Source organism: Triticum dicoccoides, chromosome 5B (genome assembly GCF_002162155.2).
Source record: "Triticum dicoccoides isolate Atlit2015 ecotype Zavitan chromosome 5B, WEW_v2.0, whole genome shotgun sequence".
Taxonomy (NCBI): domain Eukaryota; kingdom Viridiplantae; phylum Streptophyta; class Magnoliopsida; order Poales; family Poaceae; genus Triticum; species Triticum dicoccoides.
This window is the reverse complement of record NC_041389.1, coordinates 548,954,652-548,973,567: the sequence shown is the minus strand read 5'-3', so window position 1 is coordinate 548,973,567 and position 18,916 is coordinate 548,954,652. Positions and strand designations below refer to the sequence as shown.

Below are 18,916 nucleotides of genomic sequence, written 5' to 3'. Positions count from 1 at the left end.
CGGGCCCGGGGCGGCGATGGAGACGAGGGCGGTGACGGGGACGGGAGCGGCGACGGAGACGAGCGGCGACGGAGACGATCGAGGGCGGCGGCGACGGCGACGGAGACGGAAACAGAGGAACGAACAGAGAGGGAAACTGAAATTTTCGTAGCCATTGTATATAGAGAAGGCGCCTTTAGTACCGGTTGGAGCCACCAACCGGTACTAAAGGCCTGCTTTGGCCAGGCCAAGCGGCGGGAAGCGACCCCCTTTAGTACTGGGTGGTGGCACAAACCGGTACTAAAGGCCCCCCCTTTAGTACCGGTTTGTGCCACGACCCGGTACTAAAGGGGGTGCGCTGGCGCAGGTGCGGTGCGGCAAGTTTAGTCCCACCTCGCTAGCCGAGGGGCGACCGCACTGGTTTATAAACCCCCGTGCGGTCGCTCTCTCGAGCTCCTCTACAAAGCAGGCTTACTGGGCCTACGTGTTCTTTGCAGCCCTGTGGGCCCACTTGGCCTTTGCGGGCCTGTATCCTGGCCCAACGACAGGTTGGGTTTCTTGTCGTATGCAGGCCGCTCTGGCCTAGTAGGCGGGCTTTTTTTATTTTATTTTTTGCTTTATTTATTTTTGTGTTGTTTTTTTGTGTATTTAGAGTTTCTTTGTGAACATTTTTGTTTTAGGTACAAAAAATTACAAACTTTCTGTTAGGGCTTTTTATTTTATTTTTTTGCTTTATTTATTTTTTTTGTTGTTTTTTTTGTGTATTTAGAGTTTCTTTGTGAACATTTTTGTTTTAGGTACGAAAAATTACAAACTTTCTGTTAGTGCCCGTAGTTTTCAAATTTGAATAGTTTAAATTTTGAATTATTTGAAATTAGTGTGAATCACTAGTTTGTGAATAACTTAACTTTTAAAATCAGTAAAGGCATGAAAGAATTTGTTTGCACATAAAATTTCTTCGCGTTTCAAATGCCAAAACACATAACTACCCTAACTATTACAGAGATTCCCCTCTTGGTGCGAAACACAGAAGAAAGTGATGATAGCTAGTGAAGCCGATCACATCCCAGATCTTTGGGTGTGAAACTTTTTCTTCGCGTGTGTCCCTTTGCGCCGTAACCATGGAAAATCTTCATCATTTAACGGGATGCTCGGGTCAATATTCACTGTGAATGGAGCAATTTCATCAAACTTTTCATAATCTTCTGACTTGTCTGTCTTGTCATCCACTCCCACGATGTTTCTCTTCCCAGAAAGAACTATGTGCCGCTTTGTCTCATCGTACGATGCATTCGCTTCCTTATCTTTTCTTTTACTTGGCTTGGTAGACATGTCCTTCACATAGAAAACCTGTGCCACATCATTGGCTAGGACGAATGGTTCGTCTGCATACGCAAGATTGTTGAGATCCACTGTTGTCATTCCGTACTGCGGGTCTTCCGTTACCCCGCCTTGTGTCATATTGACCCATTTGCACCGAAACAAAGGGACCTTTAAACCACGTCGATAGTCAAGTTCCCATATGTCCTGTATATAACCATAATATGTTTCCTTTCCCGTCTTGGTTTCTGCATCAAAGCGGACACCACTGTTTTGGTTGGTGCTCTTCTTATCTTGGGCGATCGTGTAAAATGTATTACCATTTATCTCGTACTCTTTGAAAGTCATTATATTCGAAGATGGTAACTGGGACAGCAAGTACAGGTCATCTTCAATAGATGTGTCATGCATGGTACGTGTCTGCAACCAGCTGGCGAAACTCCTGGTTTGTTCACGTGTAATCCAGTCATCAGACCGCTCCGGATGTTTGGAGCGTAGCAAATTCTTGTGTTCATCCATATACGGAGCCACCAAGGCGGAATTATGTAGAACTGTGTAGTGTGCTTCAGTGAGAGAATGTCCGTCCATACATATTATTTGTTCCCCTCCTAGCGTGCCTTTTCCATCCAGTCTGCCCTTATGCCGCGATTCAGGAATACCAATCGGCTTAAGGTCAGGAATAAAGTCAATACAAAACTCAATGACCTCCTCATTTTGATGGCCCTTGGAGATGCTTCCTTCTGGCCTAGCACGGTTATGAACATATTTCTTTAAGACTCCCATGAACCTCTCCAAGGGGAACATATTGTGTAGAAATACACGACCCAAAATGTTAATCTCTTGGCACATGTGAACTAGGACGTGTGCCATGATGTTGAAGAAGGATGGTGGGAACACCAACTCGAAACTGACAAGACATTGCACCAAATCATTCTGTAACCTTGGTATGATTTTTGCATCGATTACCTTCTGAGAGATTGCATTGAGAAATGCACATAGCTTCACAATGGCTAATCGAACGTTTTCCGGTAGAAGCCCCCTCAATGCAACCGGAAGCAGTTGCGTCATAATCACGTGGCAGTCATGAGACTTTAGGTTCTGGAACTTTTTCTCTGCCATGTTTATTATTCCCTTTATATTCAACGAGAAGCCAGACGGTACCATAATACTGAGCAGGCATTCAAAGAAGATTTTCTTCTCTTCTTTGGTAAGAGCGTAGCTTGCATGACCCTGATGTATGCCGTCTTCTCCGTGCATACGTTGCTGGTCCTCCCGTGCCTCAGGTGTATCTTTTGTCTTCCCATACACGCCCAAGAAGCCAAGCAGGGTCACGCAAAGATTCTTCGTCACGTGCATCACATCGATTGCGGAGCGGACCTCTAGGTCTTTCCAATATGGCAGGTCCCAAAATATAGATTTCTTCTTCCACATGGGTGCGCGTCCGTCAGCGTCCTTTGGAACAGATTTTCCGCCAGGACCCTTTCCAAATATCACCTTCAAATCCGTGACCATATCATGTACATCAGCACCAGTACGGTGGCGAGGCTTCGTCCGGTGATCCGCCTCACCTTTGAAATGCTTGCCTTTCTTTCTTACGGGATGCCTGCTCGGAAGAAATCGACGATGTCCCAGGTACACATTCTTCTTACAACTATTCAAATATATACTGTCGGTATCATCCAAACAGTGCGTGCATCCGTGGTATCCCTTGTTTGTCTGTCCTGAAAGGTTACTGAGAGCAGGCCAATCATTGATGGTCACGAACAGCAATGCCTTAAGGTCAAATTCTTCCTGTTTGTGCTCATCCCATGCACGCACACCTGTTCCATTCCACAGTTGTAAGAGTTCTTCAACTAATGGCCTTAGGTACACATCAATGTCTTTGCCGGGTTGTTTAGGGCCTTGGATGAGCACTGGCATCATAATGAACTTCCGCTTCATGCACAACCAAGGAGGAAGGTTATACAAACATAGAGTCACAGGCCAGGTGCTATGGTTGCTGCTCTGCTCCCCAAAAGGATTATTGCCATCTGCGCTTAGACCAAACCATACGCTCCTTGCGTCATCTGCAAACTCCTTCCCGTACTTTCTTTCGATTTTTCTCCACTGCGACCCGTCGGCGGGTACTCTCAACTTTTGGTCTTTCTTACGGTCTTCTCTGTGCCATCGCATCGCCTTGGCATGCTCTTTGTTTTGGAATAAACGTTTCAACCGTGGTATTATAGGAGAATACCACATCACCTTGGCAGGAATCTTCTTCCTGGGGCGCTCGCCCTCGACATCACCATGCTCATCGCGGCTGATCTTATAGCGCAATGCACCACATACCGGGCAAGCGTTCAAATCCTCATACTCACCGCGGTAGAGGATGCAATCATTAGGGCATGCATGTATCTTCTGCACCTCTAACCCTAGAGGGAAGACAGCCTTCTTTGCTTCGTACGTACTCTCGCGCAATTCGTTGTCCTTTGGAAGCATATCCTTTATCATTACCAGCAACTTTCCAAATCCCTTGTCAGATACACCATTCTCTGCCTTCCATTGCAGCAATTCCAGTGTGGTGCCCAGCTTTTTCTTGTCACCTACGCAATTCAGGTACAACAATTTTTTGTGATCCTCTAACATGCGCTGCAACTTCTTCTTCTCCAAATCACTTGCGCAGTTTCTCTTTGCATCGGCAATGGCCCGACCTAGATCATCAACGGGCTCATCTGATGCCTCTTCTTTAGCTTCTTCCTGCATTGCCGGCTCAGCTTCTTCCCCCATTGTTGTATCATCGTATTCAGGGAACCCATGGCCAGGATAGCTGTCGTCGTCCTCTTCTTCTTCATTGTCTTCCATCATAACCCCTCTTTCTCCGTGCTTGGTCCAAACATTATAGTGGGGCATGAAACTGGACTCAAACAGGTGGACGTGAATGGTTCTTGACGTAGAGTAATTGCGACCTTTCTTACAGCCAGCGCATGGACAAGGCATAAAACCATCCGCCCGCTTGTTTGCCTCAGCCGCAAGCAGAAAAGTATGCACGCCCTTAACGAACTGGGGAGAGCATCGGTCATCGTACATCCATTGCCGGCTCATCTTCATTACACAACACCGAATAGACCAAATTAATACAAGTTCATACAACACTTAAATGCAACAAACAAATAACTCTCTAGCTAAAGCATTTAAATGCAACAACAAATGCGATCAAGATCGCAACTAAGGTAACAATTGATCCAACAACATAATGATACCAAGCCTCACTATCGATGGCATATTTTCTAATCTTTCTAATCTTCAAGCGCATTTTCTCTTTCTTGATCTTGTGATCATCGACGACATCGGCAACATGCAACTCCAATTCCATCTTCTCCCCCTCAATTCTTTTCAATTTTTCTTTCAAGTACTCGTTTTCTCTTTCAACTAAATTTAACCTCTCGACAATAGGGTCGGTTGGAATTTCCGGTTCACATACCTCCTAGATAAAAATATCTATGTCAACTTGATGGGCATAATTTGTCAAAAACACGAAATGCAACAAATAGTTTGAAAAGAGAATATACCACATCCGAATCATAACAAGGACGAGGGCCGAAGGGGACGGATATCAAAACCATGGCACTATGTATAACAAACAACGTACGGGTAAGATAATTATTATACGAGTAACTATATATCCAAATCACACAAACATCAATTTTTTATATAAAATTTCATGAACAAGAGGCTCACCACAAGGTGGTGCCGGCGACGGGACGGTGCGGGCGATCGACGGTGGTTACGACGGAGATTTAGAAGGCACTAAGTAAACCACACCTACATATGCAAACTAAGTGTTATTTTAACCTCAAATTGCATATAAATCAAATACTAGCATATATATATATATATATATATATATATATATATATATATATATATATATATATTTCCTCTCAAATTACTAAACTCACAAATTAATAACTATATAAAGCATTGCAAGAGCTAATCTAGCAATGAGAGATGAAAGGACAAAGTTGCTAACCTTTGTGATCATTTGAATGGATGGGGGCCTTCAAATCTTGACAAATTTTGGGCAAAATGTGTGATGAGCTCGAGAGGAAGAGGGGAAGAACAGAGAGGAGAGGGGAAAGGGGAAGAACAGAGCGAGCTCGGGTGGACGAAGGGTTTATGTAGGACGACCTTTAGTACCGGTTCGTGCCAAGAACCGGTACTAAAGGTGCTGGAGGGAGCCCAGACTGACAACATCCTGCCACCACTCTCATTAGTACCGGTTCGTGGCATGAACCGGTGCTAAAGGTTAGCCACGAACCGGTACTAATGAGAGCGGCCCGGCTAGCCGTTGAAACCAGCACTAATGTATACATTTGTGCCGGCTCAAATACAAACCGGCACTAATGTGCTTCACGTTTGATCCTTTTTCTACTAGTGATGTTCTGAACGGCCCGGTGCTGCACTTGCCGGCAGTTGTATTTTGTTATCTTGGGACCAAAACTTTGTATTGGTAAGTACCCTACAACTTATCTTATTAAACTTTACATATACCTAGAAAATATGTATATGATTTCACAGATTTTTTATTCATTTTTAAACTTTGAAATCATAGTTGTGCTTTTTGACAAATTCCAGGCTTCAATCTAAAATGCCGCTGTCAACGAGGAAGTGCTTCCTTAGTGCGATCGAGGCAGCAGCCTTTTAGAGCAAATATAATAGTGTGACTGACGTAGACGGGTTATAAAAAATACCACATTAGATTTTTGTCTACTTGAGGTAAAAGAGAAGAGAAGAGAAGAGAGAAGAAAAGCAACTTATAGATTTATAATTGGCTTACTATTAACAGACGCAGATGCACTAAGGCTGGCCATAGTGGGAACTATCATCGAAAATGCCTAGGAGCTCTCGGCGACTCCCCTCACTGTAATCCATCCCATCCACTAGCATTGGGATTCGGACTCGCTATATTAGCTCCGTCGTATTCACACCATTTAACGTCTAGTATTCATTTCTACAGTGTGGTATATCACCTGAACAGTTCAACGCGCTTTCTCCCCGCGTCCAGACAAAGTCACATCCTCCTGTCCTTCTCCCCCTCTCATCCGCCAACTCCAAACTACCCATATGAATTTAAGGCACATGCTCCTCAATTTCTCGCAACGGCTCAATCCTCACTAATAACGGTCATCTTCCTCCTCTCGTCAGATATAAAATACTTGCAGCTTGCAGCTTCCTCACTACTGCATATCATACCATCAAGAACAATTCATGTACACCATCAAGAACAGCTTCCTCCCTTGTACATGGTTCGCATTGCCATGTCTAGCTCAAGCGCTCCCATGTCAAGCTCCAGCTCCCCCTTGTTTCTCTAGCTCCCCCCTTGTTTCTCTTGAGGAGCAGCCACCACTTCCACTCATGATTTGCCCTTCCTGCAACAATGGGATGGTTCAGTGGTGGGTCTCTCGCACGACAAACAATCCAGGCAAGCGCTTTTACAAGTGCAAGCACAAGTGGGTATGTCCTAATACTTTTTTCAATTTTTTTGTTCTATCCAGTCCTAGTGCGATATCCCATCTTCTTTTTTTCTTTCGTTTTTGCAAGACTCGCAAGTGCAACTTTTGGAAATGGGAGGAGAACTACATCAACGTCATACGTGCCAAGTAGCCAAGGCTGTTCACCGTCTCGGCCCGCGAAGACACGAAATTCCACCGCATCATCATCGCTCTCCTCCTAGTCAATTTGCTCGCTCTGTTCTTCGTATGCTGCAAGGTCGCTTGAAGCCGCCATGACCTCTCCTGACTCGTGCCTGTCCTTCAAGTTCAAGCCGCTTACCAATGAATAAATATGTTTATCTGTATTGTCTATAACCAGTTGTCATCCACCGGCAAATTATGTTTTTATATTTATGCACCCTCTGATTAGATGTTGTAATCGTGTATCACAACTTGTACCCCCTTGATATATTCATAATCGGATGTATGATATATTTATTTTTCATTATCCACCTAATTGATTACCTCACTTCACTATCACTCCTCATTTTCCAGATTAACGCCGACATTAATGTTCATTATTTACGTCCAACCGCTGGTCCACGTCACGTTGTAGCCGCTTGTCAATAAATAACATCTCCCCCCCAAGTCAACAATTCCCTGCCCAAAAGCCTGCTTGAACATACGTAAATGCATCTGTACAACCATCAATCTCGCCGACCAGGTGTCCCCACACGCTTGCTTCCTCCAATTATAAACACCACCCCCCTACACATGTCGGCACAAATCGATTCCGTTCCAACCAGACACCAAATCGGGGCAGCCATGCCATAGGCTTCAGCACGCATTGCAAGATCTGGTTATATCAGGGTCAGACTGTATAAGTGAATTCAGGGTCAGATTGCTTGAGCTCAGCAAAATAATCCATTGTCTTCTTAGCATCTTCATTTCCCTGGTCTCTGCTTAGTTTCACGCACAAGGTCCTCAGGCATCTCTTGGTGAAAGGAACATTCTCTATACGCCCAAAAAATGTGTTGATTATGCTGTAAACTTTGCTAAGGTTGACATTATTCCGACGCAGTTGAGATACCAGCTCTCTGGCGTATTTGTCAATGTGCCGGTGGGAAGGGAAGTGAAGTTTCTGTGCGCATGTGTGTAACATCTCATGGTTGTGAGACACTCTGTATTCACAGATGTACCAGCCATCATCTTCAGTTCTCAGCAAGCGATTCTACCAAACTTAAATCCCCTTCTTCTTTGGTGAATTTGTTAGTTCGGAAATCACTACCGGCAGCCGAGAGGATAATTGTTTTTCAAATCTGGCTATGGAGTGCTTGGGTGCAAGGAGAAGACTCCAGAGGTAGCCGATGGTAGAGTAAATTAATTACGTAGGAAAAACTTTACTGTACCAGGCCGGCCAGGACAGGAATCAATAAATGACCAACAACAGGTATAGACTGTTGCTTCCTACAACGTGTCCGACGTATTAACAGCCTGTAATATTTTACAGCAAATCGGCACAAATCCCAAGGTTGCATGCGTGCGGCAGCGATTTCGTAGGTGTGCGTCACCGAGTGCTCCTAATCCACCTCCGAACTACCATATATTAGTATAATGCATATGATATTAATAGTGTGTGATATTATATTCATAATGCATAGTATCATAGATTAGTACTCCCTCCGTCCGGAAATACTTGTCGGGGAAATGGATGTATGTAGACGTATTTTAGGTCTAGATACATCCAATTTTATCTATTTGTGCGACAAGTATTTCCGGACGGAGGGAGTATTATAGATGGTTTCATTTATTGCCATGCGAACACATACTAGCATGACATTTATTATGATACATATCATATTTATTATGATACGGTATTTATCTATGTCACTATAACTTTTTTTAATTGTCTATGACATACACATGTTAGTACATGATACCGGTTATGTTATCCTACTATGCCCAGCCTAAGGCTGCCCTCTAGCTCAGGGATAAAGTAGATTGTCGCTTCCCGTCGCAATTATCGAGGACAATATTTGGTTAGACGTCACGAACACTCTAGCAGCAGCTGAAAGCCACGGAATTGTTCTTTTTCTGGCTTCGACTATTCAACATTTTGGGAGTGATGCTAACATGTGTGGAAGGCCGGAGGCCAAGTGTTTGCGTGCTTATCGGCTATGCAGCTGCGATCGTCTACTTGGGTTGTAGTAGCAGTTAGTTTCAGGTCGTTGTTTAAAAAAAAAATAACTTCAGGTCACTGTTTTTTGTTCGAGTTGTTTTGGAGGATGGATGCCGTTTGTACTTAGATTTTTGTATGGGTTTTTTCCCTTTACTGTTTTTCTCCGGGGACCCCTTTACTTTCTATCTATACACATACAACCCTCCTGTATGATTCTAGAAATGAATAAAAATAAATAACATATAAGTACAAACCCATATATATAAGTAACCTTTTCCTTATTGATTTTGTAAAAGAGAATATATGTGCACATGGATGTCGGCGATCTCACCTACGGTCGCCAGGGCGCTTCCTTCAGCCGCCGTCCTCCGGCGGCTTCCCTCCGCCAACAATCTCAGTCGTCGGTGGTAGGGGGAGGGGGGTCGCCGGATCCATGCGTGTGGATCGTTTACGCATCAGTAGCTTAGTGTTTTGGGCTATTCATCGTCTTGCCTTTGGCGGTGATGATGGCGGTGCCGACTAAAAAGATCTGCAGACCCTTCTCCCACGAGACGATCCACGTTGGGGTTGGATTTGGAAACCAATCTATTCAAATAAGGATGGTGTGTGGTGGCAGCGACATCCTCTTGGTGGACCTGTGTCCTCGGGCTCGGCCGCTGCAACAGTGTTTGCTCCAACGACGGCGCGGAGCTTGCGAGTTAGTCCAGGAGCGGATGCAGATTGTGTTTTGCATCCGCGACATCTAGAAGATGGTGGATCGTGTGATGGTTTTCTGGTTCATGGCAGGCATGTATGGGTTTCTCCTCTGATGTTTTACTCGTTTGGGGTGCGAGATCTGGAGTTCGATGGCGTGTCCGAGGTGTTGCCCGGTCTGAGTTGTTCAACGGCAATGGCTTCACCTTTATTGGTGAGCCACCTTGGAGTTCCACAAAGCGGCATATCAGCGATGGAGCCGCGTTGACCTCGGGTGTGGAGGTGATTTGTCATCTTCTTTCTTTGGTGGCTGTTTTGGTGGTGCCGAAGGCAAGTAATGAACGTTGGTGACAAGCTCAGAAGATTCTTTGGTCTTGTTTGTAGTTTTACGTCTTGACTGGTGTTTCTGTGTGCAAAGACTAGCGTTCTAGTGTCTTTTCAGATTTCTCAGGTCGGTATGTATGTGGACTGTACTATGATCTTTATAATATAACTGAGACACGTATTACCATGAAAAAAGTTAGAGTTTCCTTCTTTTTTTTTTAATTATATCCACAGCTTCAACATACAATTCCAACTTTTTTTCTAGACGCTCGTCGATCATTAAGGCTGTGTCTTGAAAAGTTGATGTGGAAAAGCTAGAGGCCATTTGGTAAAACAGCCATGAAACTGTGGATTTGGCTGTGTATTGTCTATACTACTCATGGGTTCTCAGTGAGTATGTTTATATTGTAATTGAACGTAAAGAAGTGACATGTACATTTGTAGGTAACTGAGCCATCATTTTCCAAAGAAAAATTATAACAAATCTAGACAATTCATAGCCAACACATAGCAATGCAAGTTGCAGCATTGCAGATTCCAGGTATAGCGACCTAGCCTTCCTTTCCTTTCCTACTTATATCACACCTACGGAGGTCCATGGAAATTATCAATCGAGTAGCCGCCACACGTGGAGTTAGCAGCCACTCCGCCAAGACGGCCACGCTCTGTCCGTGTGTCGGCAGAGATGGAATGTGCTGATAGTTCCACGGCGGAGGAGCCGGAGCCCATGAGCCCTACCGGAAGAATCTTGGAGGAGATGGGTGTCTGCATCATCGTTGTGATGGGGCTCGGCACGCCGGTAAACCTACCCGTCTTCCGCGCCGGCATCGAAACAGAACTGGTCACCCGATTCCCGCGCTTCCGCAGCGTTCAAGTAATTACAAGAACTTGCGTATAATCTGTTCCATTCTTGTACATGTATCTGAAATAATTTACCATCTGCTTCTATATATATCATAATCATCTGCCGATAATATTGCATGTAAAAGGTAATGGATGGATCCAAGGATGGCAAACCAGGATGGGTGCAAACAAAGGTGAACATGGACGACCACATCGTCGTTCCTGTGCTTGATCCTGTTACAGTGGTTTCTGACCCGGAAAAGACCGTGGAGGACTATGTGGCGTCACTGTCCACGCTTCCAATGGACAGGTGTCGTCCGCTTTGGGAGTTCCACTTCCTCCACTTCCCAACCTCTGAGGCGACCTCCACGGCCGTGCTCCGGCTACACCACTCCATCGGCGACGCCATGTCAATCATGACACTCTTCATGGCGTCATCATACAGCACAGCTGACCCAGCGAGGCTTCCGGCCATGCCCCCGCCGCCCAAGCGCACTGGCGCCATCTACCAACGGCAGCCACGACCTGCGCTGTCTTCGTTTGGCGATTATCTGGCGTGGGTATGGTCCTATTTTGTGCTGGTGTGGCACACGCTAGTGGACATCATGTTGCTTGCTGCCACCGTACTGTTCTTGAGTGACACACGCACGCTGTTCACACGTGCGGACAACGGCGAGTCTCACCGCCGCAGATTTTTTGTCGAAAGAGACCCTCCGCCCACTGGAATTGACAAAAGAGACCCCTTGCGGACGAAATTGACAAAAGAGACCCCCTCACTAGTGGCGGCAGGCGCGGCAGGCGACACGTGTCACCTGCCGCCACGCCGTGAGGCGGCGGGCCCGGCCGCCACAACAGGAGGCGGCAGCCCGGTGAATAACGGTGCGTGCACAGGGCAACACAGGCCAGCGTGCCGCGACGGAACGGGCCGCGCCAGGCAGGCCCTGCCGCCATCGGGTGAGGCGGCCGCCGCTGCCGCTGTCGCTACTCGGCCGACAAGGCCTGCTGCGCGCGGGCCCAGCAGGTGGGCCACGCCACCACTAGCTGAGGCGGCACATCCTGTGCTGCTGCACGCGCGACAGTGCGCAGACGGCGCTGATTTCGAGGCGCGGCGCTGATTTCGAGGCGCGAGCTTGATGGCTGTGACTCCGACGCACGGGAATATGGACGCTTTTGGTTCTTTCGCCTGGGAATCAATCCTGCCTTTGCTTCTTTTGCCTCAGCGGATGCGATGGCACTGGGAATCCGAGGCTACGGGAAGCTGTTGTGCCGACACTACAGGGATCGTAAATATCCCCGCTTAATTTTCTCGCCATCATTTATCGTCTGAGCTTATAAAAGGAGACACCGAGGCTCTCGTCCACCCATCCTCGAAATCGGCAGTGCGCAAAGTGTGTAACACATTTTTTCAGTCGATATGAGTTTCCCTTGCTCAGATCAAAGCATTAGGCCGAGGAAAATAAAGAATGCAAGTTTGCCTCCGGGGGTGGCAGTCCTGCGGTGTTGGTGTGGCGATCTTTGCAAGGTGAAGGAGGTGACGGATTTTTCAGATTGGTTGGGCATGAAGTTTTTCATGTGCGCCAATTATGAGGAAGATCCTGCCGTAGCTATTTCAGAGTATGACAAGCCTCCGGTATGCTTTAACCATCACGAATAGATATTGTTGGTATTTTCATTGATTCTTTAGTAACATTCTTGTTTCTTGTTATAGTCTCCTCCGCCTCTGTGCATGTACTATCATTGGATTGACACGGAGAAGCCGGCTTGGGCAGTGACTGAGATTCGTGAAAGAAGTCATCGTGCGTGGAATAGTTTATTTGCGGAAGAGCGACGCGAGAAGGCGGAAGCTGAGGAGAAAGCAGAGCAAGAGAGAGAGTTAAAAGAATACTATGCGGAGCAACACCGTTTTTTTGAGGAAATGGGAAAGAAAAACAGGGAAGAGGCTCGTCGCATGGAGGAGCAGGAACGACATCGAAAGGAGGCTCGTGAGGCGGAGAGGCAGAGAAAGAAAGAAAAGGCTCGTCAGGCCAAGGCAGCAGAAGAAGCTGGCGATGGAAAAGGAAAATATCCACGTTGGACTCAGTAGATTCCTGTGGTAGTATTTTAAATTTCGCAATCATTTGTATCTTTATTTCTGCAGTTTAATGTAGCTTCATTTCAGTAGTTAAATGTAGCTTTATTTAAATTCTACGATGTATCTTATTTTCAATTGTACCTTGTCGTGTTGTATCTTATTTTCAGTTGTACCTTGTCGTGATGGAAAAAATATATAGTTTTAGAATAAAGTAGTGGCATTTTCTTTCCCTCCACTAATTATCGAGCATCGTGCAACAACTATAAAATGAAATTAAGATAGAACATAATGCCTTACAATAAGAGAGTACAAACTAATAATGCAAGTACATCTGAATTAAACGGTACAACTGGAATACAGCTTAAAAACTACATGAAGGCATCATCGTCATCCTCCGTCGATGCAGAACTCTTGCCCTTCGAGGATGCAGAACTCTTACCCTTGGACGATGAAGAACTCTTGCCCTTCGAGGATGCAGTACTCTTGCCCTTGGACGATGCAGAACTCTTGCCCTTTGACGATGCAGAACCCGGAAGCAGCGGCATGAAGATATCATCTTCGTCCTCGCTCTCCTCAGTCCATAAAAATGGATGGTTTTCTGCAGTCCTTCTAAAAGTTTCACTCTTCGGCTCCACAACCTTCTTCCACCTTGCATACAACCTAAGAAGTTCTTTATGTACCTCCTCATAGGTCCTTTCAGGCCACCCAGACCTACGTAATTGGTGAGCCAACTCATTCATTATGGTGTCACTACCGGTGAGATCGTCCCATGGAACTATCCTATTGTCCATCCTGAAATCGGTAGCTAGCCTCAGAAGAGTGCTACTCATCCCAGGGTGAAAACTACGATCGAAAGGATAATGGGACATCTCGACTACACTACACTCGAATGCTTATCCACCTCCGTCTGAAGGGGGTTTTATAGGTAAAGAGGAGAAAATGGCGGGAAAGAACGACTGCGGTATGGAGGGAAAGGGTTGGCGGGAACATATGGCGGGAAACGGGTGGTAGGAAGATATGGCGGGAAGGGGTTGGCGGGAAACGGGTGGCGGAACATATGGAGGGAAAGCGTTTGCTGGAAAATATTGAGGGAAAAGCGTTGCTTGAAAATATATATTTTTCAATGTCTAAGACGGGCAATGGTTGCACAGTATTCATCAGCCAAAATTTAAAAAAAAATTCATTTCGGCCTAACATAAGCAAAAGAGTGGAGCGGGATAGTATGGCGGGAGATATAGGCGGGAAAATTGTTCCTGACTGGTGCATTTTTATTTCAGCATAAATAGATGTTCAAATTGAAAAGTCTGATACACACATATGTAGATACAATGGGTCACGCACGTGCAAAGATGAATCACCCTACTTTACGACGACCACCTGGCCTTTCCTTACGACCGGAAGGCGACAAGCGATTAGGTGGCCGGGGCACACGAAGACCGCGGCCGTACTCCAATTCGGCTTCATGTGTCTGCGAGTCCTGCGTAGGTGGTGGAGTCGCGAATCCTTGTTGCGAATCTGAAGCGTAATTGTAGGCGTATGGTTGTGACTCCGGGGGGATAAAAGATGGGCCAATAACGTCCCCTCCGAAGAACTCTGTAACTAATGATGTAACCGTGTCGCCAAGATCATGTGATGCTCCCCGGAGGCCTGTGTTGACGCCATGATCATGTGATGCTCCCCGGAGGCCTGTGTTGACGCCGCGTTGGGTGTTCTCATCGCCCCAATTAACATCAGGTGTGTCCTGCACATAGAAACATTTTAAACAAACTGTTAGAGGATAATATATGATATCATTGTAAATGCATTGAAATGTAAACATGACTACCTGAGCATATCCCTCTCCTATACTGTCTGGCCATTGTACGTGGTGCTGGTTTAAATCTGGTACACGAGTCTCCTCGGGCATGGGGATCCCTCGCGTGGAGAGATACGGCTGAGATCCCTTACCTTGGGTGTATGCATCATATCCTGTGTACGCATATGGGTTAGGAGAAAGAAACTGCTCGGGCATCGAATCCAAGCCCGTGCCATGGTCCTGAGATGTCTGCCCCTGACGAAGCTGCATCGAAGAAGAGAGATGCAGCGGCAGAGATGAGTCATGTCGTGGCAATGTCGTTCTAGTACTCGGACCCTCCCCCCATTGCTCATGGCTCGTACGCGCCTCGCTCGGTCTGGACGACGGTGCCGCACTCGGTCTGGCTGACCTCGCTACCGGCATGTATGCTCCAGTGGCAACGTCATCGCCTCTACCGCATCTGAACTTCTTTGCCACGAATTGTTGCAAAAGTTTCTGGAATGTCTTGCGATATGGGCCCTGGGCCAGCATGCTATCCGTAGCCATCTGCCCTACTTCGTTGACATTTTCAAGCTGAACAATATTTGGATGTTATTTAGTTCAAATGATTATGAAATGATGGACCTAAAAAAGTTACAAGTGATTACCAGGTGGTCACGATAGTAAGCTGCATGCAGCTTAACATGTCTCCGCGCCTGCTCCTCTTATGTGAGATGTGTTGGTATAGTAGCTGGCTGACTGGCCAGGCTAGCACGTGTGTTCATGCAGTACCACTGCTTGTACGCTTGATCTGTACTTCCATCGTACGGTCTGCGAAATTAAATAATTACATAAACCGTTGTGATGAAAGCAAAGCATCTTCACGCATCGTATGATCATCGTAAAAAAATAATGTACATAAAATATACCTAAGTTGACGCACTATATCTGCTAGCGCTTCATTTTCCCACTTGTGTACCCATTCACTGTTCTCTTCCCTCCAATCATATAAACTCCAACCCCTGCCCATATTTGTTAGCCTGCAAATTATGTAACAAAGTGTGAGTTTAGTAAATTAAAAATGACACTAACTATTTAGCGATGTCACATCTTACTTATGTGTTTCCTCGTTGATACGTCTGGGAAAAGGTGGTGGAATTTCTTGATAGAGACCGAACTGTCTCATTACACGCTCTGGGTTGTAAGGTTCAACACACCACAGGAACAATAAGTTGCAGCGAGTCAGCCAGAATGCACTATCGGTCAACATGCCTGGTGTGAAGTGTCGAGCATCAAAGACCATTTTTAGTTGGTCCTGAGTCCACGGGTTCCATGTGACTTCTGCCTCATCAAGTATCTCAAACTGCTGGTGGTACATAGGGTAACAATTTTTCGCAATATCTGGAGACCAATGTTTCCGTGCCTTTGTCCACCTGGTGGCCATAGTTGCGCTAGCACCCTCGCCAAAGTCGTATGGGTATATGGGTTGTACTATACGAGGTCGTCCTACAGGGAGGTATTCCCAGGACCACAACTGTAGAAACTCATAGGCGACACAAAGTAATGGAGCTTTTTGTGCGAAAGAGGTTTTTTGCGTGGCATCACACAAGCCTCTGTATGTATGAGATAGCATGGCAGAACCGAAGCTGTATTTTGGCTGCTCGGGTAAAGGTTCATCTACCATATTCTCTGCAATGTAGATGAGACCAGGGACAACAACGTCCCCATGTGAATTTGGAAATAGATTCCCGAGGAGCCACAACAAATACGCAAACAGATGTCTTTTTCTCGTCTCCTCATTGGCGAAGCTAGATAAATTAAGAAAGTTATCACGAAGCCAAACGAGTGGGATGCCCCGAGGGTTACCAGAACGTTGTGATTATGGCATTTCCATCCCAAGACGGGCTGCTATATCTAATGCCCAAGATGGAGACACTCGTGGAGAGACTACCGGCTCACCTCTAGTTGGTAGAGCAGTGATCATAGAAACATCTTTCAGTGTAGGTGCAAGCTCCCCAAAACAAAAGTGAAAGGTGTGGGTTTCAGGTCTCCACCGGTCAACGAGGGATGTCAAAAGGGATGGGTCCGAACGTACTTGGTCGTCGCATGATGTGAGCCTAGCAAAACCTTGTAGTCCATAAGCGTCAAGGTGAGCAAGGAAATGATTGTGTATTGGCCATGTTTTCTTTATGGTTCGAAGTCTGAAAGGCCGATAATCATGCTTAGTATTTGGTTTCAAAAATAGGTGGCAACGGTGGCTGGGGTCATGGGGCCCCTGCAAAAGCACTGGCACTTCACCCATAACCTGCACACAAACATACAAATATAAATTACGAGGAAGACAGAAATACAAATGCAAAACAAAATTAACTTAAAAAATACAAAGAGATACGATTTACATTAATTATCTGAAGTTAACATCAGGAGTACAATAATACAAAGAGAATCAATTTAAATTTAATATAAGTGCACATAACGAGTAGAAATATAAATAGACATGGCGAGTGCATATATATCAACATCATGCGTTGTTGTTGGCTCGATACGGGCAGTCTTTGCGTGAATGTTCAGGACACCTGCAAACGCGGCATCGCCTTGGTTCTCCCATCTGGCTATGGTCCATGTCATTGCGATGACGCCTAGACTGACGTCGTCCCTTTGCGGTTCTCATCAAGTCGGTGTTCGGAACCCATTTCGGCCCATCTGGCCACAACATTTTGTAGTTCATATCAATGCCCCAAGCCCAGAACTCACCGTTCCAAGTGTTGTACAGATTGTACATGTTGAAGTACGGCGATATGTATGGCTCGACGCTGATTTTTTGAACAACAGCCGCCCGGAGGACATGACTGCAAGGGTAGCCCTCAAGCTTGGGCTTGTTACAAGTGCACTCACAGGAGGTTGAGCCAAGGGTGACAGCTTGCTTTTTTGATCCTCTATGGTGACCCTTAACGTACTTGGCTCGCATATTGACCTCCCACTTATTTCTAAGTGCGTCCACTTTCCTGCAGCCATGACTTTGGGACTTCTTTGCTTTCTCATCCAGATGTCTTTGCATCTTCTCGGACCATGGATTGTTCAATTCAACTTGTGCTTTGGCGACGGTGACCCTGTCTGCAAAGTATGACAGGGTCCGATTCCAAGTTTCTTCAATTAGGGCTGTGATAGGCAGTGCTTGCACCCCTTTAAGAACACCATTGTACACCTCTGACATGTTGCTGGTCATTATTCCATACCGAGCCCCGGTGTCGTGAGCCTGCGCCCACTTCTCCAAATGAGGGCAATTCTCGGTGATCCACTGGCTCAAATTTATGGCCGTCCTACGACCCCTCCGGTCTTCTCTCTGCGGCAAGGCCGTGCGGTCGATCTCACCATTGATACCTGCCCATATCGCAGTCATTTTGGCTTCAGTTTTTTGCATGCACATCCTCTTGAATAACTTGAACCAATCCTTGTTTTTGAATTTGGAGTAAAAGTTTGCTGCCAAATGCCTCATGCACCTCTTCCCTCTAGATTGGGCCAGCCCAACTCTTCTTCCGATGCCTCAATTATTTCAAGAGCGCTTAATAATCCAGTGTTGCGATCAGAAATGATGCAAACACCTTTACGCTCTTTCATGACACCAATCTTCACGCAGCTCAGGAACCACAACCAGCTATCTTTGTTCTCGCTCTCGACCAATGCATATGCAATAGGAAGAAGCTGATTATTTGCATCCGCTGCAATCGCCACCAATAGTGTGCCCTTGTACTTTCCAGTGAGAAAGGTACCATCAACAGATAATACCGGGCGACAGTGCCTGAAGGCTTGTATAGTCTGGGCGAATGCCTAGAATAAGCGGTCCAGGATTAGCTCACCCGGGTTCATTGGGTTTGGACATTCTCTCCGCCAAACTTGAGTCCCCCTATTAGCACTTGCTATTTGATGAAGCATTCTAGGGGCATAAGAATATGCCTCCTCATAGGTACCATACAAGTTCTTGAATATATTTTCCTTCGCACGCCTAGCCTTGCTGTAGCTAACAGGGAATCCAATTAGATCCTCTGCATCTTTTTGCAGCGCCCTAGCACTAATGTTGAGACTTCCCTGCACAATTGTTTCCATCGTCTGTGCCACAAATTTTGCTGTCACATTGCAGTGATCTGAAAGAGTCCCAGTTTGCTCACAGGTATGCTCCACTATTTTTGTGATATGCCATGACTGACATACCCCAGGCTTCAGTCTAGCGAGAACTCTTCCGCGGCAACCTTTCGCGGTGTGGA

At 46.0% G+C, this 18,916-nt stretch overlaps 1 protein-coding gene and 1 long non-coding RNA gene across 2 annotated transcripts in view; both read left to right on the top strand.

The window, feature by feature from the left end:
* Nucleotides 1-6,482: 6,482 nt before the first annotated feature.
* LOC119311511 lies at nt 6,483-7,287 on the top strand. Its single transcript, XR_005151093.1, has 2 exons — nt 6,483-6,792; nt 6,880-7,287. It is a non-coding gene; the product is annotated as an uncharacterized LOC119311511 (long non-coding RNA).
* A 3,192-nt stretch (nt 7,288-10,479) lies between these two features.
* The window catches only part of LOC119310043 (O-acyltransferase WSD1-like), a 44,685-nt gene continuing 36,248 nt past the window's right edge, over nt 10,480-18,916 (top strand). Inside the window, exons 1-2 of the mRNA XM_037585904.1 lie at nt 10,480-10,507; nt 10,608-10,840. Coding sequence (XP_037441801.1) covers nt 10,480-10,507; nt 10,608-10,840 — 261 coding nt within the window. The remainder of the gene's footprint in view (nt 10,508-10,607; nt 10,841-18,916) is intronic.